General features: G+C 43.9%; 1 protein-coding gene across 2 annotated transcripts in view; it reads right to left on the bottom strand.

Annotated features, from left to right (window-relative positions):
• The window catches only part of DNAH9 (dynein axonemal heavy chain 9), a 1,527,051-nt gene that overhangs the window by 1,151,699 nt on the left and 351,444 nt on the right, over positions 1–23,908 (bottom strand). For both annotated transcript variants that reach the window (XM_069654516.1, XM_069654515.1), the window contains exons 25-27: positions 16,388–16,627; positions 12,463–12,623; positions 8,919–9,075 (exon numbers count right to left, since the gene is read on the bottom strand). In XM_069654516.1, coding sequence (XP_069510617.1) covers positions 8,919–9,075; positions 12,463–12,623; positions 16,388–16,627 — 558 coding nt within the window. The remainder of the gene's footprint in view (positions 1–8,918; positions 9,076–12,462; positions 12,624–16,387; positions 16,628–23,908) is intronic.

The following is a 23,908-nucleotide window of genomic DNA, read 5'->3' as shown; positions in this document are numbered from 1 at the left end:
CCAACCCTCAATTCCACAAAACACTAAAAATGTGTCTCACCATCAATACCTCCCCCAATACTGGCTTTCACACCTTGTAAAGTGCTTCAATGCTCTCGAACTGAGTGTGTGCTATAAATGATACAGTTCATGAAATAAAATGGGAGTAGGCAATGCCACATGTACGTGGGCACTTGGGAGACGATTAATGGAACTAGACATGGGTATGCCAAGCCTAGTGTTCAATAAATCACCTGGCACAGATACATGCCCCTCACTGTGGAAATTGTTTATAGGTGTTCTGTGCATGGGCCATGGCCATAGGTGAAGCCCCAGGTAAAATACCAAAAGGCTACAGCCTGTGGGCATTGTCAAGATGGCAACACTTACAATGGTCATAGGGTTTGCCAAAAACTGTGACTTATACCAAGAGGGAACTGTTAACAAGTGTAATGTGTTGAATGCATATTCATAAGCGATGCCTGGTAAACAGTATTCACAGCACAAGGCTACAGGCCACACCCACTAGGTACTGTGCATTTTAGTATTTTCAGGTACAGCTCGTATATTCAAGAAGCATGGCCATAATTAGATTTTTAATGTTGTCTACGGGCATGCCTTATGTTACATCTCCTGAGATGCCACTGATGATGCCATGCAGGACGTTGTCTGTATAGTCTTATATAACTTTGTAGGCTGCAACGGTCAGGGTTGACTTATGGTTGAACTCGGGGCTGGTGCTATCACTAGGCAAGGTTAGGCGCATGCCTATATTTTGGAAATGTTAGAACGGCAAAATGCTGCATTAACACCTCCACACGAATTAGTGCCTTGCCTGTAGTGATAGCACAGGCCCTGCCCTGTTACAATGTCTGCAGGCTGGCTGTAGCAGCAGCAGCAGACCAGAAGGCACCATGAAGGTTGGGACTCAGTGTAGGGTCGTGAGTGGCATGGGTGTGGCAGCGCTGGCACCTGCACATTAGCATGCCACAAAGCACTGCACGTGCCCACTCGATCGATCGTCAACTCGATGGTGTGAGAGTGAATTCTGCAGTGCTCTGTGCATCCTGGCTGAGCTCCCCGAGCCTGTTAACTTGAATTGGTCAGGACCGTCAGACGTGGAAACCGACTGTACACCCTGCACTAGCTGCAGGGCCTGCAGCAGCATTTTACTGTGTGGTGCGCCAGGCCAGTGTCTGTACTAGGCCATCCGACCCATCATGGTGGCGGCATCCGCTGCTATGCCTTTGAGAGTGGCCCACGACCGGCCCATGGCTGTGCTGTGCTGTGCTGAGAGAGTGAGAGTGTAACAGTCCGATGCAGGTGAGGACCGATGTGCCGTGCCGACTACTGCTGACTAAACCATAGTGCATCATGCATGCAGTGCTCCCAAACCCTCTCTCTGTCTTAATTAAATGTTATGCCTATTCCTGGCTGGCTGGCAATGGCTCAGGCTGCAGGCTCTAACACTGAGCCCCTCAGGAGGCAGGTGGCGGCCTCAAGTCTGCCGCTACGGCTTACAGCAATATTATGTAAAATAATGATGGAATCCGTTTTTAGGAAATGTACTATATTTTGTTATTGCTATAGCACTTTCGCTGTACGAGTTGCTCACATCATGAGCATAGACTCCATAATCCTTCTGCCCTGATGCAAGTGTTTACCCGAATACAACTCTACCCCTTGTCCTGCCAGGACACTCAACCCCTGCTCTCCTCTCTCAGTTGCATACCTCATGGTCCTCGCCGCCACCAGCCGACCCTATTCTTGCATGCAGCATGCCAACTTTCCTGTCACTGCCTGGCTGCCCTCTCTGAGCCCTGCTCTGCCTCCACTCTTCTGTCACTGTCCCACTGCTCTCCTGTTCTCTGCCTCCTATGCATTTCCTTCTTTACTCACACCCTCCCTTGCCCTTAGTACTCACTGCATTCCGCTATTTCATCTTTCTGTCCACGTTCCTTTGCGACTTTGCCCTGTATCTGCCTAACACCATCTGTCCTTCTGCCAGGCTTCCTGGCCCCATCTTCGTGTCCACAACACTGTGGTTGGGGTGCCATCTCCCTTTTTTTAGTCTATATGCCCTTCTGTCACCACTCTTCATCCCTGTGTCCTTCAGTCCATGCCTCTGTCAAGGCCCTTCCTTCTGCCAACACTCACCTGCCCCTATGCCCTATCCAAATATTACCACTGCTCTATCCTGGATATATGTTTGTGTCTCTGTCTGATCCTCTCATGTTTCCAATGCCCCCCTTTCCCTTTCTCTTGTTTCCTTTTCTTGTCCTCCTGTTCTGTTCCCACTGTTTTCTTCCCACATCTCACAGCAATGCTACCCTCCTTGACCCGTTACCCTCTCACCTATTAATCCGATAATCCAATGCCCGGTAAATCTAATCTCCTCTGCAATGGTCATGCTGGATGGGCCGATTGGCCCCCCATCTGCCTGCGTGGGACACGTGTGGCATTTCAGATTCCAGAGTCCCCTGCGACTGCTGCCCGGCTACAAGGAAGGAGAGAGGTGGCTTAGCAATAAGAACATTTTAGGGTTACCACGGTCCACGGAAACCCACAAGAATCCATGCAGGGGGATGCTGAGAAGATACCCACGTCTATAACTCCCCTGTGCCCCACCATGTAAAGAGCCGGTCTGTGCCCATTTTCCCTTTTTTCCCCCAAGCCCCAGGTTTTCAGTCAACTGATATGTTCTGGTAACTAGATTTGGTCACAATTTCCTTTAAGAATAAAATGCAGTCGAGCCCAGGTCTGCCACAATGGTGACGGAGGTGGCGGGCAGTAGGGGCAGTTGTCCTGCAGTCCTGGACTTCACGCAGGCCATGTGATGAGTGCATTTATTTTAGTTTTGGAAAGCACCACCTATTATACAAATTATTGCATCTGAGTGGGGATCAATGGCGCATGAGGAGGGACACAATTGTTGTCGGTGTTTGCTTATTGACCCACCCATTGGCTACCCAAGGCCATGCTGATCCCTATGGCCAATCAAACCAACTTCCTGCCCAAAACACAACCACTCCTGGGATACCTTTGAGCTCGCTTTACTCAAGCCTTACCATACAACTTTTCACTTGTAGTGTCTGCCAATGTTTTTCCAAAGCTGTCTTCTGAGAGTTATTTGCTTAATTTGAGCTGACATGTGCTACTGATATAATAGAAATGTCTTACCAGGCCTGCCTACAGCCACTCAATTTATAAGCACTGTGCACTCCTTCATTGAAGTCCTATTAAAAACAAGCAATGGCAAAGGCAACAGTTTTGACTTGTGTATAGGTATTAGGCATTTGCAAGGCACTGCAGTTATATGCCCAGGTAGTCGCACCATTTGCACCTGCTACCATCAATGGCCAGTTAATACCATTACGGCAGTGCCTGGCAAATGCCTTTCCCAGGTCTACGAAAAGACCCAAACCTCTGGTTATGCCAATGCTCGTTTCTTTTGTTTTGGTGGTGTGGCAACAAATCTGGCAGGGCAACTAGAGCTGCTGTTTTGAGCTCCCCCACATTCTTTTGTTGATTTCTTTTTATGCATGCAGGCCTAGAAGTCAGCCCCTCCAGCAGGGCAATTCACACCTCATGAACACAAGGCTGTGGAGGGTGTGATTCGTGGGAGAGGGCAATTCAATGAGAGTGAAGTGCCAACAGCCGTCTTCAGCCCTTTAACCTGGGAGCATGCTTTTACATGAATCAGCTCTTTTAAAAAGAAAAATAAACAGTTAATCTTTTTTGAAGTGTGGAAGTTGGGTTTGTTTAATTAAGTTTGTCTACTTCTCAAATGTTAATTCTCAGCATGTGTCCTTCCTCGTTTTTGACATGCCACTTAGCAGAGTTATTTACGGCGTAACGTTTGAAGGTATACATTTCCTCCTGTGGTCATTTCTCCTCTAAAAGCAAATTGGGCATGTTTTGCATAACATGTTTCCACAACCTTCTATATTGTATGTTGCCAGATTCACATATGAGCCTTAATTGTTCCCCAGAAAAGCCAACCAAATGTTATGCTGTTTGTTGGAGGAGATTTTCTGTAAGGTGGTCTTCGAAAGACAATGCCTCCAATTTGTATGAGTCTATGGGATATTTGTGCCAAATTGTTAAAGGTGCATGCATGTAATTTGGCAACAGGAAAACGGAATCAGAAAACTGGATGACTCACTTTAACAATATTGTGTAATCCTGAGCAAATCACAGTTGCTCTCTGTCGCTCAGTCCACTTAAGTGTCTAAATTGGGAGCGTATAAACCTGAAACCTACATGAAACATTTTTAGATACAATTATGACCGAACTGTCCATGGCTGAGTGGCCATGCCGGGATTCCAACATGCACCTGCAGATCACACACAGATCGCAGCAGTGAGTGCTCAACCTATTATCTATCTTATGGCTTACTTTCCTATGTTTTAGTTGCATTTCTAGGAGTTTGTCGATGATTATCCAATCCCTGTTCCCAAAAGCCTATTCCTCAACAGTCTTCAGGATGAAGGGTTCAATAGCCTTCCCAGGAAACGTGGTAAGGTAACTTTTAAAACATATTTATAAAATTGGTAGCTGCCACAAATCTGTTTTTTCTACAGCTCATCACATTGGATGGAAAGGGACTTTGCAGCACTGTTTCACTGGACCAAGCCCTCATGCACAAGTATATGATGGAGTAGAAGTTTGCGGCAATCGGTAACAAAATGAAGACGGTTGGTTGAGAGCGGTTAGGATCTGGAGTGGGGGGGCGCCAATCTGACAGTTTGCCTAGGCTGGCAAAATTCCTTGCACCGGCCCTGGTTGAACTGCTTATAATGGTTGACCTGCTTACCATAACTGGCAAATTTACTTGGTTTTTAGGTATTGCTTTTAACCATAACGTTCTATATGCATATATTACAGGATTGGCAATAGTGACTATAGTTGTAAGGATCCCCCTAAAGAAAGAGCACTTTTTGAAATTCTTCTAAATTCGGTGCCATTTGCGGGCTCCAGTTCCCACAAAGCATGGCTTTAGGGACTAGCCGCAGGCCATGCACTGCAACTGCTATCGTTAGGGACAATTTACACAAGCAGTGCCAAGGTCATAATACCATCTCTCTATGCATCTGTCCAGAAGAAGTACAACAGTTCTGGAACTGCTGAATTGACCTGGAATTGTTGAAATGCTTTGGAACAACTCAACAATTTTTCAACAGTATTAATGTCCTGAAACAGTACATTGTTAATAATAAAACACATGGCATAGCGTTGGCATTATAACGTCATAGGATATGTACTCCGCAGCTAGGGTCATTTATCCCGGGGTCGCGGCAATGGAGTACCGTACGTTATTTCAAATAAATAGAATTTATCAGAAAAACATTAGTTGAAATATTACGTTTCAGTGCAAATACGAACACAATTGGAATTCCCCAGATATGGTAAGCTACATTTCCATAAATTTGGCTCCTACATTTCCATAAATTAGGCTCCCACCTTTCACCATGCAAACCTCACAACCACACACAACATCATATATTACATCACAGCAACATCAACATAACCAACTCTGAAGTATTCTGTACACATGTGGTGCATTACAAACCACCAAATAAATAAACAACGATACTTGGCTTCTTCACTGTACTCACAGGCCATGGAACAGTATCCCAGTTCACAATACCTACAAGGAATGACCTTCTTCCAAGCCCTGTGCTTCGGATGCACATCCTGCTCCCACAGTTTGCGCAGAGGATGGATGATCTGGGCACTGTGGGGGGTAATGACCCATGGCTATGACTCAGGTGGACTCCCCTCTCTTATAGTACCCATAGGGCATGGACTCAGACCTGGGGGTCTAGTCCAACCTCAGTATACAGCACCCTTTCTACACAATAATCAAAGAGTATAGTCCAAGGTAATGCTGTGTAAGTACTGCAAAGGGGCATGGCCAAGTCCTTCGAGCACTACAGTCAAGGATAGCCAAGGCATGAACAAATGGCACAAGCAAATCACATGTGTGTATAGCAGATGACAAAAGCTGTGACAAAAGCTGTGAGTATTGAAGCCAGGCTTCCTTATGCCACTCAGCCCCCCAAGTCGAAATTTTGCCCAGTTGAGGAATAATACTTCCCACCATGTGGATGGCACTATTCAGTAATATTGGCAGGTGATGTATATTAGCCTTAGATCAGCTATATTTAATTAATCTGTAATTACAGTTAATCAAATGTTTTTGCGTTTACCGATATATATAATTTGAAAATAAATCAAAGTAATTCTCCTCATTTCATATTGATATAATTGAGAGATTGTAGATGCATGGAAGTCAGGATGGTTGGTTTATATATATTCATTAAACTCTTATCACCACCTCAGTGAACAGGTTATGGAAAACTGGTCTTTGGCTGCATTCTCCTTACACTCGTGAACCCCTGGATCTCCATTTCCCTGCCCTTTAATCCCCTTTACCCTGCATTTCCCCTCAGTCTTCTTCCTTATTAATTATTGCCCCATTATCCTGCCCTCATTCATTCTCTGTACCCATTCACCCTTTCAACCTCACCTGGCTCTTTTCAATCACTTTATCTCCTATCTTCTCTCACTCTCAATCTTACCCTCACGCGTCTGCCCTCCTTCATTCTCCATTTACCTGCCCCATCACTACTTTTCTCCCTCACTATCTTGACCTTATTCCCTCTCCATTTTCATTCACTGCCCTGCAGTAGTGCCCTGTCGATTTATTTTCTCCCTCACTATCTTGACCTTATTCCCTCTCCAATTCCATTCACTGCCCTGCAGCAGGGCCCTGTGGATCTGGAGGAAATATGGAGGTGGTGGGTTTGAGTTAAGGGGTGTTTCAAGTGACACAAGCAGCACCCTCAAACAAGGTAACCCCTGGTATGTTTTGAGATTAAAAGGTGAAATCCTTTAAGTCTGATGTTCAATGACATTTCAAGTGTGTGGGGTAAGAACACCAGGGACATGCACAAAATGGTTCTTCATGCTGTAGGAATTATCCAGTGATATCACCTCTTGTAATGTCCCTTTCCATAGCCTTGAACCCTGTACTTTCTAACATTAGCTTCAGGCTTGATCTTTCAATATTATCACCATTGACAGTAAAACCCAATGAGGAGGCCCGGCTGACTCTGGCTAGAGTCAGACCACCCAACACAGAAAACTGTAAAACAAAACAACTTACAAAAGTAGCACTTGCCACCAAAGTTCATCATTGTGCAACCCTGCCCACTCTAGGCTCCGCCTCCATGACCCGCCCACCTGAGCCACTCTGTCATTTTTGCCCACTGGGCCCTTTGCCTTAAATCTGCCAACCTTTATAATTGCCACTAAAACTACTGACAGGAACTTACAAACAGAAAAGGGAAAAAAAAAGAAATCAAACCTCTCAGCTTCGCAATAATAGAGAGAATAGAAACTACAGGCATCTGCATCCAGAACGCGCAAGTCACATGTTTACCAGTAAGTGGCTTCCCTATTTGCAGGCATCCCACAAATTGACACAAAGTGAAAGCAACAGATCTGCTCCCATTTTGATCCTGGGACCTTAGCAACTATCCCCCATGCTCTTTTAAGTGGGCGTAATTGTATAAGTACTACACAATTACGGGCTCCGGTGTTGCCAAGCATTGCCGATGAAAGCCACAACACAAGATGCATCGCATCACAGAGAAAATGATTGTTGGTGAAGTCCATTTACACTCCATTGCGGCGGGAACCCGTGTAACGGAGGCGCGGCTCTGATTAGAGAGATGCGTATGCAACGGCGTCAGTGCGTGACCGGTTCAGCTTTTGTTTTGTCGTAGAATCAATTGTACTGTCCAACATCTCGGGCACCCACCCACTTCTGGGTTTGATAAACCAGGCCCTCGATCCCCGGTGTCTTATGATAAAGGCCTCTGAAAACTGGCAATGCTCTGTAATTCTCCAAGTCGCAGGCAGCGTCGGCTTTCATTGGACCAACAAAACGATTGCAAAGGTGCTCTGGTTCGAGCATTGGATTTCAAGGTCACACATTGCCCTTATTCCGTTGTAAATTAAATGATTCCAATCTGACGAAGAGGCTTCGAAAGGTCTATACCGAATTGGTACGAATTTTAATGTGCGCAATAAAAAGCATCCCAGAATGCCTTTGGCTGGCACTGCAAACATCAAGCTACACCTAATGAGTTTCTACAATGGAACTTGAAATACTATTTGCATTGCTACCTTACACCCTGGATTTTATGCTTTGTAACTTTTGGCTAAGTGTTTTCCAAGTGGTTCCATACCTCAACCTGAGCCGCTATAAGAAATATGTTAAAATAAAAATGGCATTTGACAGCCGTGGCTGAGGAAAATGCAGGCTACACATTTTGCTCTGTACCTATACAAGGATCCAGCCGCCCATCATTGCAACTTGAAGGTAGGCTGATGTGTATGCCATTAACCGAACCAGTTCTTTGGAACATCAAATATGAGGTAATCCCTCTTTCCGACACAGGAGGTGACCAGGCAGCGCAAGGCAATGGCACAAATTGACCTGTAACATTGGTCTCCATCTGTTTATAATTGTTCCTATAAACAATATGTGGAAGGGTAATTCTAGTAGCAAATCCCTGGCCTGCCTCCCTTCCAGAGACGTATATATGGTAGGGCGTGAGCAGACAAGGCCCACCCAAAATCTGTAAATGCCTGCTCAGCAGCGCTGTGTGGACATTTACAGATGTTACCGTCAGTGCGGTGGGCCCAACTACATTAGCTACAGGCCCCACTTGTTAGACAATCCTGCCTACGCTTCTTCTCCTTCCCCCTAACCTGAACCACAGGAAACATTATATTGTCACTAGAACGAGCCTTCACTCAAAAACAAGAAATGTGCTCCCTGAATCATCAAAGGTTAAATATTATGGGGATGAATTCAGGATGTGACCGCCAAACCAGGCCCTGCATAGGCCATTGAACTTCTTACCTTGTAGTCCATCTGCTCCGAACAGTTAAAGACATAGACCATGATCCCAAGGGCTCGTCCTAAATCCTTGGTCGTCTCGGTTTTTCCAGTTCCGGCAGGGCCAGCCGGGGCACCACTCATGGTCAGATGGAGGGACTGAGTCAGCGTGATGTAACACCTGGCAGAAACCAAAAAGCAGAGGAAGTGTAAGAAACCGTCACATTCAAGGCACAAGCCAGATGCTCAAATTGTGCATGTAGATCATGGATGATTGCATTGTACGACACGTCACCGGAGCAGTGTCGGAGTATGTGTGAACAGTGGAAAAACCCTTCACCTGAAAGGAAATGAAAGATACATACAAAACTAAATGAGGATCCGGCATTCCAGACCGTGCAGTACCTGAGATAATTGAAACAGGTGGGCTAGTTGCAATGGGTGGGATTTTAGGCTTAACACAAGGTGGCATATTCTAGCTCTTCTTTGCTTTGGAAGGTCCTTCCAAATTCTAAGCCCTTATAGCGCCAAGTGTTTTCAGCAATGATATGCCCCCAATACCTTTATGGGTCATGCAATGGTGGCAACAGCACATCTTCTGAATAGACAATGCAACATATTTACCAGGATGGTACCGTACAATGCAAAGTTAGCAACAAGAGTTCCAACCTGTGCATACGCTATTAGGGGCAAGCTAATGTGCCTTAAAATATCATTTTGCTTGTGACACTATGAGAAAAAGACAACTGAATCGACTTACAACAAACACTTTAATTGCAGACACACCATACTTGCATCAATTTAGCAATAATTATATTGCTATGTCCAACATCTATATTCCGCAAAAGAAATCTGCTCAGAAACAACTAAATAGCAGAGGAACACTAGGTCCAGGGATGCGTGCACTACTGTAGTAAAGTGTTTGCAAATTTAAATTGGGCATGTTTCCTCGATGTTATGTTATTTTATCTTGTATTTGTAAAGCACCTCCTGCCATAGTTCATGGCATCGAAGTGCTTGGACTCCTTTTGCTGTCCAGAAATGCAGGACTCTTACATTCATGCTGCAAATGCTTATCCTATGTAAATACACAGTTCCACTTATTTACAAACCAGGGGAGAAGCATTATTACTTTACAAATTCCAAATCCACAAGCCAGTAGGGAAAAGCAAGTGATACGTGTCCTCAATTTTAGCCAGAAATATGATAAGCATATGCACATGACGTTCTGTGAACATGTTTAGAGAAAGGGTCTGCCTTTGGAATGCAGGTGGAATTTGGGGGAAGAAAGCAAAATAATTAAGTGCTTACTATTGCAGACTACCCCCTGAACCCAGATACAGACTCTAAACTGAAGAATCATATCGCTGGACAAGGGGGATATCGTCACTGATCAGCTCTCTTAGTTAATGATGTAGAAGCCTAGACCAGTTGCAGGTAACACGGGAGTCAGCTTGTAACACTGTTACATGGACCAGTACCGTAGCCAAAACTTTAAGTATTTGACCCAAATAACATTTGCTGCAAATCAGCCCCTCTTTCTTTTATTTTTTTTTATTTGTATTGTGTGATAGCTGCAATAAACAGCCTTTCAAAAGGAAAAAATCAGATAAAAAAATAATTTCAAATTACATTCATAAATAACAAAGTTAAAACGTCACCTAATTCGCATTTACAGTGTCTACAGGACATCGTTTCCAAAAACCATTCTTGTTGTTATTATTATTATTATTCAGAATGCCCTATTCATACTTCAGCTAAAATCAGATATATCTGCTATAAGCTAATATATCAGAAGACAAAACAAAGGAGAGTGAAGAGGGGAGAAACGAGAGACCAATCAAGAATCCACCGTACACACCAAACAAAGGTCCTGAAATGTACATGCCATGCTTACATTTCAGTATTACACAGACCACTTTTGGCAAACTTCTAACAGGTTAAGTTTGTAGATTGCAACATCCATTTACAATGGAATTAGAGTCTATAAATTTTGCTTCGAATATTCTAATAAACTCAAAGATTGCATAAACGTTATCATCGCTACATTTGCTCTTACTTCATGGCTATTATACAGAATATTCCAAGGCATTTCAGAGTCTATCGTTGGAAACTCCGTAAGCACGTGCTGGAAGCATCTTACTCTAATAGGAAGCAAAGCTGGACACTCAACATTCAAGTGCTTTAGTGTTTCAACTTGATTATTATGGGTACAAAATCGGCAAAGGTAATCTTTGGTAATATTTTGCCTATACATAATTTCTTTGGTATACACACAAATTCAACCTCATGCATAGGACTCTATGTTTTGGATCAGGGAATTTAAGTATATACTGCTCAGCAGTGTTACATTTTTTTAAAACCATAGGGTTGAACCTGAAACAGCCGCACTTGCTGGTATTTTTGTCTCATGCTAATTCAGTCGTACAACCAGTATTGTCTTTGCTCTGGTCGGGTTGTTAATAAGTATACTCTCTGATGCCCCTATAAGTTCCACCATGTTCTCAGCACTAGCCCTCCACGCCTTGAGCTTTGCTTGCGGAGTAGTTAGTACATGTTCAGCCACTACCGTCATGATGGAATTTGGTTGGTCCGCCATTAGGTACTTCCTATATAAAGACAGAAGCTACCAGCAGTACATAGCATATAATTAAACCATTCCTAACTCGTGCCGAATAAGGCACATAGAAACAGTCTGAGGCAAACCAAAAAAGACCCTCCAAAATCTGGCTTCCATTTTCTGCTAGAATGCTTCTGCAAGGGATTGCCTTGTCTCCGCACCATAAATAAAGATCGGGGAGATCTTTTGCTTGAAAAATGTAAAAACAGAGGTAAATGAAAATTTACCATATTTCCTATGGATAATACGGGCCTGGGCAATACCAGTCTTCAGCTTTCGATCAAGATCTTGATAAAGTAAATCAATAGGATGGGTGCTAATATTAAGGCCCAAATATTTATATTGCGTAACCTCCTCCAGTTATTGCCCTGTAAGAGCCAAGGCATTACATTACAAAGGCCCCTCCTAGTTACGTCCCACACCATAACCTTACATTTGGCCTGGTTAATCGTGAGGAAATTAGTGTCAGCACACTTGCCAAGCTGAAGGAGGGAGCGCAGGCCCCCCAGAGTTTTTGCTAGCAACACAAGGTCAGCAGCATAAAACAACCAGGGGACCGCGCAACTCCCCAACTGCAAATCAGCCTCTCTCGTGGAACGCACATATCACCCATTATTCTGAGCAACTCCCTACTTTGGTAGCAGAGGTAGGATGGACTGTCCTAAAGTGTGCATTCACAGAGTCCCTCACCAAAGTCTCAATGCAGCAACAGTTGTCCTTCTTTTGGGAATAGCATCAGTCTCTGTTCATCCGCGAGGCAGAATATCATGGAATCTACTCTACGGTAATAACTAATAGAGGCCTACTCCATGTGCACACATGGAGCAACGTAAACTAGATCATCCCAGCACAACACTATACATTGCAACATTAATCTGTGAGGCCATCATTAAAAACCTATATGAGCAGGGTGAAAGACACAAAGAAAATCATTTGAAAATAATGTACCTGTCAGTCAGCGGAGTGATCACAAGTCGAGGGGTGTTGCCGAGGTACTCATACGAATACATGAACTGAGCATCACAAATGTTTGCAAAGCAGTGTTTCTTTTCATCATCCCATCGGTGTCGGAGCTGCGACAGCCAGATGAAGGCCTGGGCGTTATCCACCTGCAACAGGGAAGGGAATATTGAACAGACGTCACAAATGCTTCCCAAGGACACATCCCCCCTTATCGAATGCTTAATAGCTCCATCCACCACTCTGCATGGTGTAGTGTTGCAAATGCATCATTAGGACACACTAATTTGCGAAGTATACTGAAATACAATGCTGTGCAAATTTAAGAAAATCCATATTCTTTTACCAAATTACTGAGTTTAAGAGGTTTACATCATTGTCAGGTTTGCCAGGGGGATTCCTGCCCACTTCCTTAGGGATCGAGTAATGTTATTATCGTCGTCTTCGAGTAGGATTGCCAAGGCATGCCTTAAAGTACACACGTGTAAATAGACCTGCATATATGGTAGCAACGCCACAATGATAATGAATTCATGCAGCATATTTTACCAAAACAGGGGCAGTGCAGAAACCCTACTCTCAGAAGAAGAAGATATTTCAGCGGAAGAGTGGATTTCTGCTCCTTCAAAGTGTAGACCTGTTTTTATGTGCATTTTCTGCCAGAATAGTTATGCCTAGTGCAGGGATCTGCAATCAGCACCTCCCCCAAATGATTCTGACTAGTTCTCCCATAATCCCTCCCCTTTGACTAAGCTGGTTGCGGCTGATGGGATGCATTTCAAAAAAGGTAGCAGGCGCTCCTCTCCAGAAAGAACACGGCAAGATAACCTGTTCTGAGATGAGAGTTTGCAGCACATGCTTTTTGCTCACTGTACTTTTCACAGATGGGAAATATCCATTTGCATATCAGTCTTTGTTCCGCCCACATGGGCAGACCAGCACCGAAATGCTATGCCAATTCCTCTCTGAACAAGAGTACCAACAGCAACCCCATACACTTGTTTCAGCCTTGTTGGGCCTCATCAGTGAGGTGAAGCTGTGCCTCTCTGAGCACAGTGAGCAGGTAGTCCACGTCTGGTTGCCCCAGGTAACTCAGGGTGACCAACCCCAAGTTCCTTGAAAATATTTCAAAAAAGGTAGCAGGCGCTCCTCTCCAGAAAGAATATGGCATGATAACCTGTTTTGAGATGAGAGTTTGCAGCACATGCTTTTTGCTCACTGAAAAGTACAGTGACCAAAAAGTGTGTGCTGCAAACTGGAGAGGAGCGCCTGCTACCTTTTTGAAATATTTGCAAGGAACTTGGGGTTGGTCACCCTGAGTTACCTGGGGGCAACCAGATGTGGACTCCCTGCTCACTGTGATCAGAGAGGCACAGCTTCACCTCACTGATGAGGCCCAACAAGGCTGAAACACGTGCATGGGGTTGCTGTTGGTACTTTTGTTCAGAGAGGAACTGCCATAGCAGTTCAGTGCTGGATTGTCCATGTGGGCAGGACAAAAACTGATATTTCCCATCTGTGAAAGGTACAGTGAGCTAAAAGCGTGTGCTGCAAACTTTCATCTCAGAACAGGCTATCATGCCATGTTCTTTCTGGAGAGGAGCGCCTGCTACCTTTTTTGAAATAACTGATGGGATGTATTGCCCAAAACATTTTACCACCCAAACGTCTCGGACACCAGATGTAGTTCCACAGTATTTTGGAAATAAAAAGCAATGTTAGCGTCTCTTTTACGGTACCCCACTGTCGAGTTTAAAGTAGGGCTCAAGCATTATTTGCAAATGGCTAATGTATTTGAATCCACATGCTGGATATTAATTCAAGACGGTTTTCTAGAGTGTACCCTGTTATCACATCAGTGAGAATTACACACTACCATGCGGGAAAAACCCAAATGCACCAATGAATTCTTACACCTAATATTATTGCATGTGTTACCAAAACATGATGCTTACTAAGGCAATAACAGACACAGTCAATAGACAAAGTACTGAGAAATCAATGCTTACCAGAGTAGCGCAAACTAAAGTAAAAATTAAGATGCAGTAGACATTGTGTGATTGTTTCCTTTCTGCAGTTTTGGTCTCAACCTCAGAAAAACTGCTCCATTCACCAGACGTACGCCAGCTCCTTGTCCCCCAGGACATGTAAGCTTCCCATCTACTCCACCATGGTGGTTTGGAAATTGACTATGAGGCAACTTCCTATCAAATGCAGCCAAGTTCCAATATGGTGTATGATTGTATTCAATATTTATACTGCGCAATTACCACTATAGTGGTTTTACAGCGTGTGGTCCTGTCCAAGAGGTGGCCTATTGTGACTCTGCCAGGGTGTTGCCAGACCCTGGTCTGTGGATAGTAAGGATTAGGACTTGTCGAGTGTGGGATATAGAAAAAAGGGGAATTAGCCAATAGACAGATTTAATCAATAAGTGTAAAACCACGTGGTATGAGGGAGGAGGTAATGTGGCAGTAGGGATGCATGTTTAGCTGTTATTAGTTATGAGGAAGGGTGAGAGAACATTTCAGCACTGTTAAGATCTGCTTAAAGCAAAGTCTTTTCTCGGATGGCAATATCTTGACCAGACGATGCATAGTAGTAGATGTAGTTGGTGAGTGGTTGTGTGATGCACTTGAGATGCGCTCAAGCAGCCTTTGCAGTGGTGAGGCGTCACCAGATGAGTATGTAAGAAACTCTCCCTGTACCCAGGAAGAGATCTAGTTTTGACAAGCCTGCTGACTGCGGCGTCATTGACAAGCGTTAGGCGCATTAAAAATGAATACGTCAAATTCATGAGCTAAGGTAAAGGCAGGGAAGAGGAGGCACAATTAACCAAAGTCCAATAGTATTAGGTTACTGTCGGCAAGACATAATTCCAGGTAACTTTTAAGAGAGCTGATCTATAATGATAAGGCCTGTGATGTCTTGATAGGTAGAACTGCATCAGGTCAGAAAGTGTATTTTGCTACTGATATGTATGTGGCATACAGTTGGCATTACCTTGATTAGGTCACTGCATTTCTGATCAGCCTACATGACTGGGATGAATACACCTTGTGATGCTTGTTGCTGTGTGCATGACGACCCTGGCGTTTACGACTGGTTGTTAGATATCTAGAGTGGTATGTACTGAAAGGATACATTTAAAAAGTAAAAAATGGAAGAACATGGGGCTCTGCATAACATTTTGAAGTGGGAGTTTTGTAAAAGTACTCCTCATTCCCAATGTGAATGTTCTTTTAAAGGGGGAAAAATATAGTTCAACAAATTATTTTTATAATTCACAGATCTTTGCAGCTAAGGCAAAGTAAAACATTTTTTTTTTTAAAATGCATGATTGTCTCAAAGTAAAGGCAGTAACACAAGCTCCTTCCTGGAGTACTGCTAAGCGGGCAGCACTGATCTCATCACATCCCTGGAGTTTGCCTTCCTAGGTGTCGGTTTCCTATGGTTTGTTAGGGGTAACCTTATTGGCGATTTCCGTACTGTGAGTATTTACCTGTTTCTACAAAGTCAAGTAGGATGGTATGCTGTTTATCAGTATGGCTGTGTGTACACATCCAATTATGTATCTATTGTCTAGTAAGCATAGGAGTTTGGAGTAATAATTTAGTGGTCAAGCATGACAACTAGAAATAGGAACTAGGTTCCCTTCCACCCACAATGTACACACCTCACAATACAAGCACTCTCAAACATTATATTAATATCAATATGGAGGATAGACTGTGCTAAAAAGCAATTACTTACTTGGAGCGCCCATAAGAGATAACAACTATATGCAAGCAAACCCATAAGAGACACTTGAGCATGATCGTCAATGACAATTGGTTCAACGGTGTTCAGATGTAAGATTTACCCATTTATTCAGTAACAACAATTGACATGTTCTTCAAGAGTGGCTACAAACCTTCTGAGCTATCATCTTGGCAACAACGTCTCTAGCATGGACATCAATGGTGCAAATGGTCATGATTTTCTGCCGGTCCCCATGGGAGAGCTTCCCGATCAGCATTGTGATAAGAGTGTTCAGCTGGTTCACTTGCTTCTTGTAGTATTCCTTCATTACATTCTCGTAGCCTTCTTCCAGCCGTGCAAAGGAAATGCCCACCTCTGTGGTCCACCATATCTGAGTACACGTTAGTGCCACCTTTAGGGAAAATAGGCATCTATTTAGCAAATGGAAAGAAGGTAGGGGCGAAGAAGTGTATTTTCAGTGAATGAAGGCCAGCAATTTATGGAATGCTTCAATCTAGGCAAAGTACTGATGTTTGTGGTATCTTTTAGCTAACACCTTTCAAATCAAGGTTGTGTAAAAAGTCCATAATGCAGCAGGTAGATTCATATTTGACTTAAGTAAAGGCCAACCAGTCACAAAGCTAAGCAGCCTACATTGGTGTAGGCACCTGGGGTTTCTGGCCCTGGCTGTGGTGAGCACACAGTTATAATTACCCCCGGACAGAAATGAACCACCCTGGAACCAGCTTTTCATGCCAGATCTGCTGGTAAGGCGAGGCCCTGAGCAACTTGTAATTAAAACAATGCTAACACAGGAGATGGGCCACAACCCTGCACTACTGATATGAAATAAGGCACAGTACACCAGGTGGAATTTCTAACCCTTACGGGAGATTATAATTTAAAACACATAACATACTTGGGCATTCTCCACATCTCCTTCTCCTCCTTTCAGTTTCACCACTCACTGTTATTTTACTAATGAGAGTAAAGGATACCCTTCTAAAACAAGCCCCACCCCCACTACGCCCCCCTGGCTTGCCCATCCAAAGCCATACCGTTTCTCCCAACATATATTATTTTCTCTATTTGTTTTCCTTTTTCTTTACCATGGCAGCTGCAGTCTGACTTAAATGATTAGTCCATATGTTGCTACCTTATGAAAGTCCTATATTACTATTCAAAGAACAGAACATTTATCTTGCTGTTCTCTCTTCTAGTTCAATCCGACAGCTCCCCACTCTGCCACAGGTGGCTGTTACAGGATAACTGAACCGCATAAGGGCACGGCATAGCTGACATTTTAAACTCATTTTCTTCTGTGGCAGCATTATTGTTTGTGGTACAGCTATAGTAGTTCACATTTTCCTATATGGCGGTCTGATTCTTATATTAATTGATTGGCTTAAACAGCCCTAATTTCATCCGTGATGGTGTAGTTCTTGGATGGGCTTGACTAGCCCGGCTTTCCTACATGGCAGCATTTTTTTTCAGATGCGCCCCATTTTTGGGCTGGAGCAGGTAAGTCCTATATGGGGCTCCGCCCAGGTCCCACCCAGCTAGGTGTAGCCTGAGAAAAAACACTGCACTGCTCCACTTAGTCCCTGCTGAGTAGGAGGACACAATGGCCGGGGCTACGGTCTTTCGTGGCGCTCTTCACATATGGCCGCGGGGAGCGCTTGAGCCCTGCAGGTGTCTGAGTGGTGCAGGTAACCCTCCCTCATGCCGCTTGGCTGCCAAGGACACAAATCTTCACTGCCCACCCAATCAGGCCCCAGGGCAGGCGGACTGCTCTGCAGGCCACGCACACTCTTCACCGCGCCATTGTGCACCCGAGACCCAGGACTTCAGACATTCTGTGGTCCACCTGGACTGATGAACCAGTCTAGGACACCCAGACTACTTGGCCCCGGGCTGGGGCTCCTCTTCACATGGGCCTCACTCCTCACGCAGCCCGGCAATTTGATATCCAATGGGCTGCAGTTGGCATACCCAGCCCAGCTAACTGGATCCCAGAAAGCCCAGAGGGCTGCTTGGGGCCGTGCCTGACCAAAGAGCGTACACTTTACCTTCTCTCTCCTTGCTTTTTTCTTTGTTGCTCCAACTCTTTTCTATTAAGTCCTTGTTTGGAATTCTTTGACGGTAAGTCCATTTTTGTTGGCAGGAGAGTCCTGCCCATTGTCCATAGTCGCAGTGTTCCAGGTGTCCCCACGGTGGGGAATTTAGTACAGTCAGGTAAGTCATGTAAGTCACTCACAACACAGTTAAACACCTACACGTTAATAAAACCATTTAAAACCCCTCACTGTCTGCTCATTGTTCTTGTTTTTCCCGTCATGTTCTTTGCCTATGGCTAAAATTAACACCCCCACCTAAAAGGGCCCCATTTGGGCCACGGCTTGCATTGGCTTTTGGTGTAGGCCAAGATCGTCATTGGGATCCTGTGACTTGCATACACACCCTTGAATGCGCCCCACCATGCTACCACAACAGAGACCCAACAGCGCCCTACATTCTACACAAGCCTGCAAATCCCAGAAATGGCATGCAAGACCTGAGGGGGCAGATGATTCGCTGCAGTCTGCTATGTGAGGCTGAAAAACCTCACATAAGACCGCAAACTCACCGCAACGTGATGCCTTTCAGGGCAAAACTAAAACCCAACTTTTCTATAAAAAAAAAAAAAAGCATTGGGCGCAACCACCTTTGGAATCTGCAAAAATAGGAAAAAATCAGTGATGATATGCAGTGGGAAATCTACAAATAATTATAAACACGACCCTCTGAATCACCTACAATCAAAGAAGGATTTCAACACATGTCAAAGGGTGCGTTCAATGTAGGAAGTCATCATGTCCAATGGAACTGCTCCACTTAAGAGAACAGACGTCATGGAGAGAAGTTTGCCTTTTCATTGCAAAGTCCTTTTTCTAAAGATTGTGTTTAACTGTTCCAGCAGGAACAGATATTAGTTTTGAGGGGTTGTGTGAGAAATAGAAATAAAGGATATCTAAGGCCATTCAGGCTTTAAGCTCTCGCCTCAGGGAACCCTGCATTGGCACACATGCCAGGATGGGATCTTCGATTTGCTAACTAAGCAATGTTGAAGCTTTAAATTCTGTAAGGACCCACACTGAATGCTCCTCCATAGAGCGGAGCCACCCCAATTCCCAACCAGACGTATGTACGCCGCCACTCTCTCTACATTATGGAAGGATGAAGGTGAATATCGTCTATGTATTGCCAATATATAAGCTCTCATATTTCATGGAGCTTTATGGCAGAAACAGGCATCAGCTTGAGAAGAAGTATGGCAAGAATAATGCCCTCACGGCCACTCAACCTAGCTGCCCAGAAGATCTCTGCAATAGGCACATGTCCCTGCAAAACTACATGCGTTTCTTTGGAGCTAGTGGAAAGAGGGGAAGAGTCTGGTGGATCTTGCATTCCACACACCTGCTATGAACAGAATATGATGCAGAGGAAGATTCTGCAAAAGTGGCCTGCAACACCATCTTTCCAGGACTAACAACTCCATGCCTAACCAACAAAGGATTGTAATATCTCAACGGTCTAGTTTTTCTTTATAGGCTCCTATCGACATCTAGATTATGTTGAACCTTTTACACTGGAATGCTATGAGATCTTTGCTAGAAACAGGGAGAACACATTCAGGGGAAAACCAGTCAAGCCATCGAGGCAAATTGGGCCACCGTTACAAGGAGAACAGAAAAGGTTTATTCATATTAAAGAGGGTTCGGCTGCTTAAAGATCTAGGCTGATATTACAGTTAATAAGAAGCGTCCACCAAAGAGAGGAAGTCTCAAAAATAGGTAACCTGGGCGCAAAAGGTTTATGCAACAAGAAAGGTTCTGTCATATTCAGATATCACGAAGGAGGAGGTTGTTTCAATTGAGGCAATAAATACAATGAGCAACCAGAGTGGGGGTTGACTCCGCCGATGCACACATGAGATATCAGACAAGCCTCCTGAAGGTAAGACGCAATAGCAGATACGTATGTTTCATGTGTCTGCCTTCATGTCTGAATTTTCTATAGGAGGCATAAAAGCCATTACAACATCAACGGATAAAGACATTCTTTATTCTATACCGAATAGCAATATCTGGACCTCTTACATTTGTATTGCCTCCTATTGTTAGCTTTGCAGCCTGCATACATACTTTGTAAGTTAAACTCTGAGATGTTCATATGAGAGAAATGTATCACTTAAGGTAATGGGCCTGCAAGAGTAACAATGGATCAAGGAAGTAGACTGAGAACCCTTTTTCTGCTAAGGGAGGTGTAGGCTTGTGCGAGGTCCAGAAGCTAAGTTCCCTCATAGGCGATCCAGCGCTAGGGTGAGGCAATGCAAGACTGATCCATTTAAAGGGACACGCAGCTGCTGGAACTGAACCTCTCAACAATGAATCTTTCAGAGAGCCCAAGCCTCTGTCCCTTCACTGACAAGGCTAAGAGAGGGGAATTGGCATTCACCCTGGTGATCCTCACTCTATGGCTATACAGAGGAACATTTTGTTATTCAGCTAGCATACATTTCAGGGCTGCGAGGTGCACACACCTAGTGACCTGCAGATCACACACTAAAATCCACTAAGAGCATCCTAAAGCTCAGGGTGCCATTTTCTTAGTGCCCCTACATGGAATCCAGACTCTGTGCTTCTCTCATCCTAATAAACGTGAAAGGGAAAAACATGAATACAAGACTCATTCAGCTATAGCTACAAACAAAATATTTGATGGCTGGTGCCATCCAAGGGCAAGTGAATCAATGTTTGCTGTACCATCTGGTTCAATGGTGACCTCTTGACAATATATACATTCTCATGGACACCTAGGGCCCGATTCGCAGATGCTGAGTCATGCATCTCCCGAATATTGCATCAGCAAAGTTTTCCTCATTTACAAAAAAGAACAAACCCCTATATAAAAGTTCATGACAGATAACTTTACATAGGATGGTAAAAACATGAGGCTTTTTTCCTAAAGCATGCTAATTGCACCAAGTGGTACACTGTATCTAAAACTGGAGTGCATGCTTCTCCCTAATTGCCATTTTGATTGATTTTTTTTTTTAAATTAGGGGGAGGGGAGTAAACATTGCAATGAAATCCAGGCAATTGCTGTTTGGTAGTGGAGTAAAAAGGCACGGAAAACTGGCAATCGCTAATGCCAGCTGCCATGTACGTGCAAGGCAGCCAGCATTACACTGAATCCTTATTAAGTCAGCCTGATATTTATTTACAGGTGTAAAGAACAGGCAGAAACTATAAAGAGCCATGCTCACCTGCCCAGATGAAAATTTGGTGCAGGTTGCGATGCAGTCGCATTTTCTGCAAAGAGAATGGTTTGGTGGTGGAGCACAGTTTAAGCTCTGATCCCATACTCCAGATAGAAAATTTCATCAAAACGGGACAACATGCAATTTACTGCCAGTGTGCTTGTCTATGCCAGTGGATTATGTTCCGGCCCATTTTACACAGGTAGGGAAATGAAACTGTACATGGGCAACTATCAGACTCCAAGGTCATGTTCCAAAGATAAAGTACTGGGAGTCTGAAATAATCTACACTCATTCACTGTAGGAAAAGATAGCGATGGTAACTTTATGAGTGTGTATCAAAAGTCCATTCACCAAAATGCAGCCTTAGCCTGAACGAAGCTTACCCTATGTGGGGTGCAATCAAAGGCCCCAAACTTAATGTCCCTCTCACATGAAAAACAGGATTTGTAAACACAGACACAAAAACAGCTTTGCAAATGTATTTGCAGTTTAAACATGAAATATGTACCCCTGCTAACAAAAGAATGTCAGGGAAAAGACATGGTGCGCATTGACAAAAAGTAATGTATATTATGTTTCGCATCCAAAATACCAGCAGACTTTTCAAAACAAAATACCACTGTTTCCACAAAAATGTTTCTGTAGGCCAGAGGCAAACCATTTTGCTGGCTGTGGGACATGTGTCACAGATCACTCACCCTACTAGACAGCTTGGTTGACAGCCCCCAGCTATTTTACAGCTGCAATAAAATGTGGCATGTGGAAGGTGTGGAAACCAACTGTCCTTTAGACTTGCTGTCTCTGCTGGACAATTTCATTTGGCTGATGCATGAATAAAATGTGAGAAGGAGGACTACCATTAAGGCAGGCTGAAACTCCAACTTCAAAAAGCTAACAACCAACTTCTAAGAGACTTCTGGTCACAGGTTGGCCAAGAGTGGCAAATGGCTTGGAGGCAGGGGCATTGCCATTTGTCCAACATGAAGATTCCCTTTGTTTAAAAGGACTATAGTCATTTAGGCCTTTTTCCCCAGGAACAATAAGTCAGATTTGATTTATTTTTGTGTCAGTTTTTAGGTAATTCCATGTGATCTTGGAGATATATTCATCCACCTGCAACTCAGGGAACTGTAATGACCATCTAAAATGTGTTTCTGACTGATCTGAAACTGTTCCAAATTTGGGAGTTGGTGAATGGTTGGAGGGTGAAATTAGGAATAAATGACATTTTTCGAATGATTATGCTTTTTATGAAAACAGCAGAAAATTGCCACATGGCCCTGCAAAATGGGCGCAGACCTGGCTGTCGTCTTATTTAATTCCCCCTATTAGCTGAATCAGAAAATATATATGTTATGGCAGTTGCGAGTAAAATTATGAAGTTCTGCCACATAACTAGATTTTTGCCAACATTTAACATGAGAACAAATGAGGATTACAAATGGGAATGGCCACATGTCTGCTCCAGACTTCTAAGCCAATCCATACAGATGGGCTGGAGTTGAGAGAAGAGAGAAGGGTAACTGTCCAATTCTAGCTGCGAGAACTCTTGCAGGGTACTCCCCCAAGATTGTAAATATGATGGTGTCATGCTCCTATATAAGGGGGAATGCACTAGGAGGAAGGGACAGAGCTGCTGAAATTGACCATCAAGAGAGTTGTTGAAATGTACCATCAAGAGGGCTGCTAAAACTTACCCTCGGACAGCTGCAAGGAAACACCAGAGGGGATTGCTGAGAGTGCACCTGGGTGGAGCTGTCCATTTCAAAGAAGGCCCTCAAAGCTGAATGGATCCTATTGGGGAGAGCAGGAGGCCATCCTTGAGAGTGGATTGACCAGACGCCTGCCCTGTCTTTTCAGAGGATCTTGATATGCAGCTAGCTTTCCTGAACTTTAAACAGAGACTTCATATGTAAGTAGAACTGGGCCATGCGAGACAAAAAGGTGGGGGAGTCTGCTTGCCTTAAATCCTTTCCCTTTATAATAGGCGGGGGTAAAACTGTAGACCTTAGCCTATTTAACTAAAAATATGAATTTAATTAATTCCCTTGGGCAGAACACTACGGGGAGATGTTTGTTAAAATTCAAAATCAACAAAGCTCACATCACAGTGTGCGCTGAAAAACGATGGCTTATAATTTAATTGAGTAATCCTTTTTGTCCTGTTGACCCCAACTTTTTGGAAGAGGGGTGTCTTTGTTCTTAAATCAGTCCAGTCTTTTTGTCCAACTTCTCCTAACACAGGTCTTTCAGTGGAGGGGGGGTTTGAAATCCAGAATTCTTCAATCATGCTAATTTATTTTGTCAAACCTCCCCAACCCAGACCAAAGTAGGGAGGGGGGTCTGAAAAACAAACCGCAAAATTACCCAGTGTTTATTTTAAAGCAA

Source organism: Ambystoma mexicanum, chromosome 3q, assembly GCF_040938575.1.
Source record: "Ambystoma mexicanum isolate Mex_15411 chromosome 3q, UKY_AmexF1_1, whole genome shotgun sequence".
In the NCBI taxonomy this organism is placed as follows: domain Eukaryota; kingdom Metazoa; phylum Chordata; class Amphibia; order Caudata; family Ambystomatidae; genus Ambystoma; species Ambystoma mexicanum.
The sequence above is the reverse complement of the archived record's forward strand: the minus strand, read 5'-3'. Positions and strand labels throughout refer to the sequence as shown.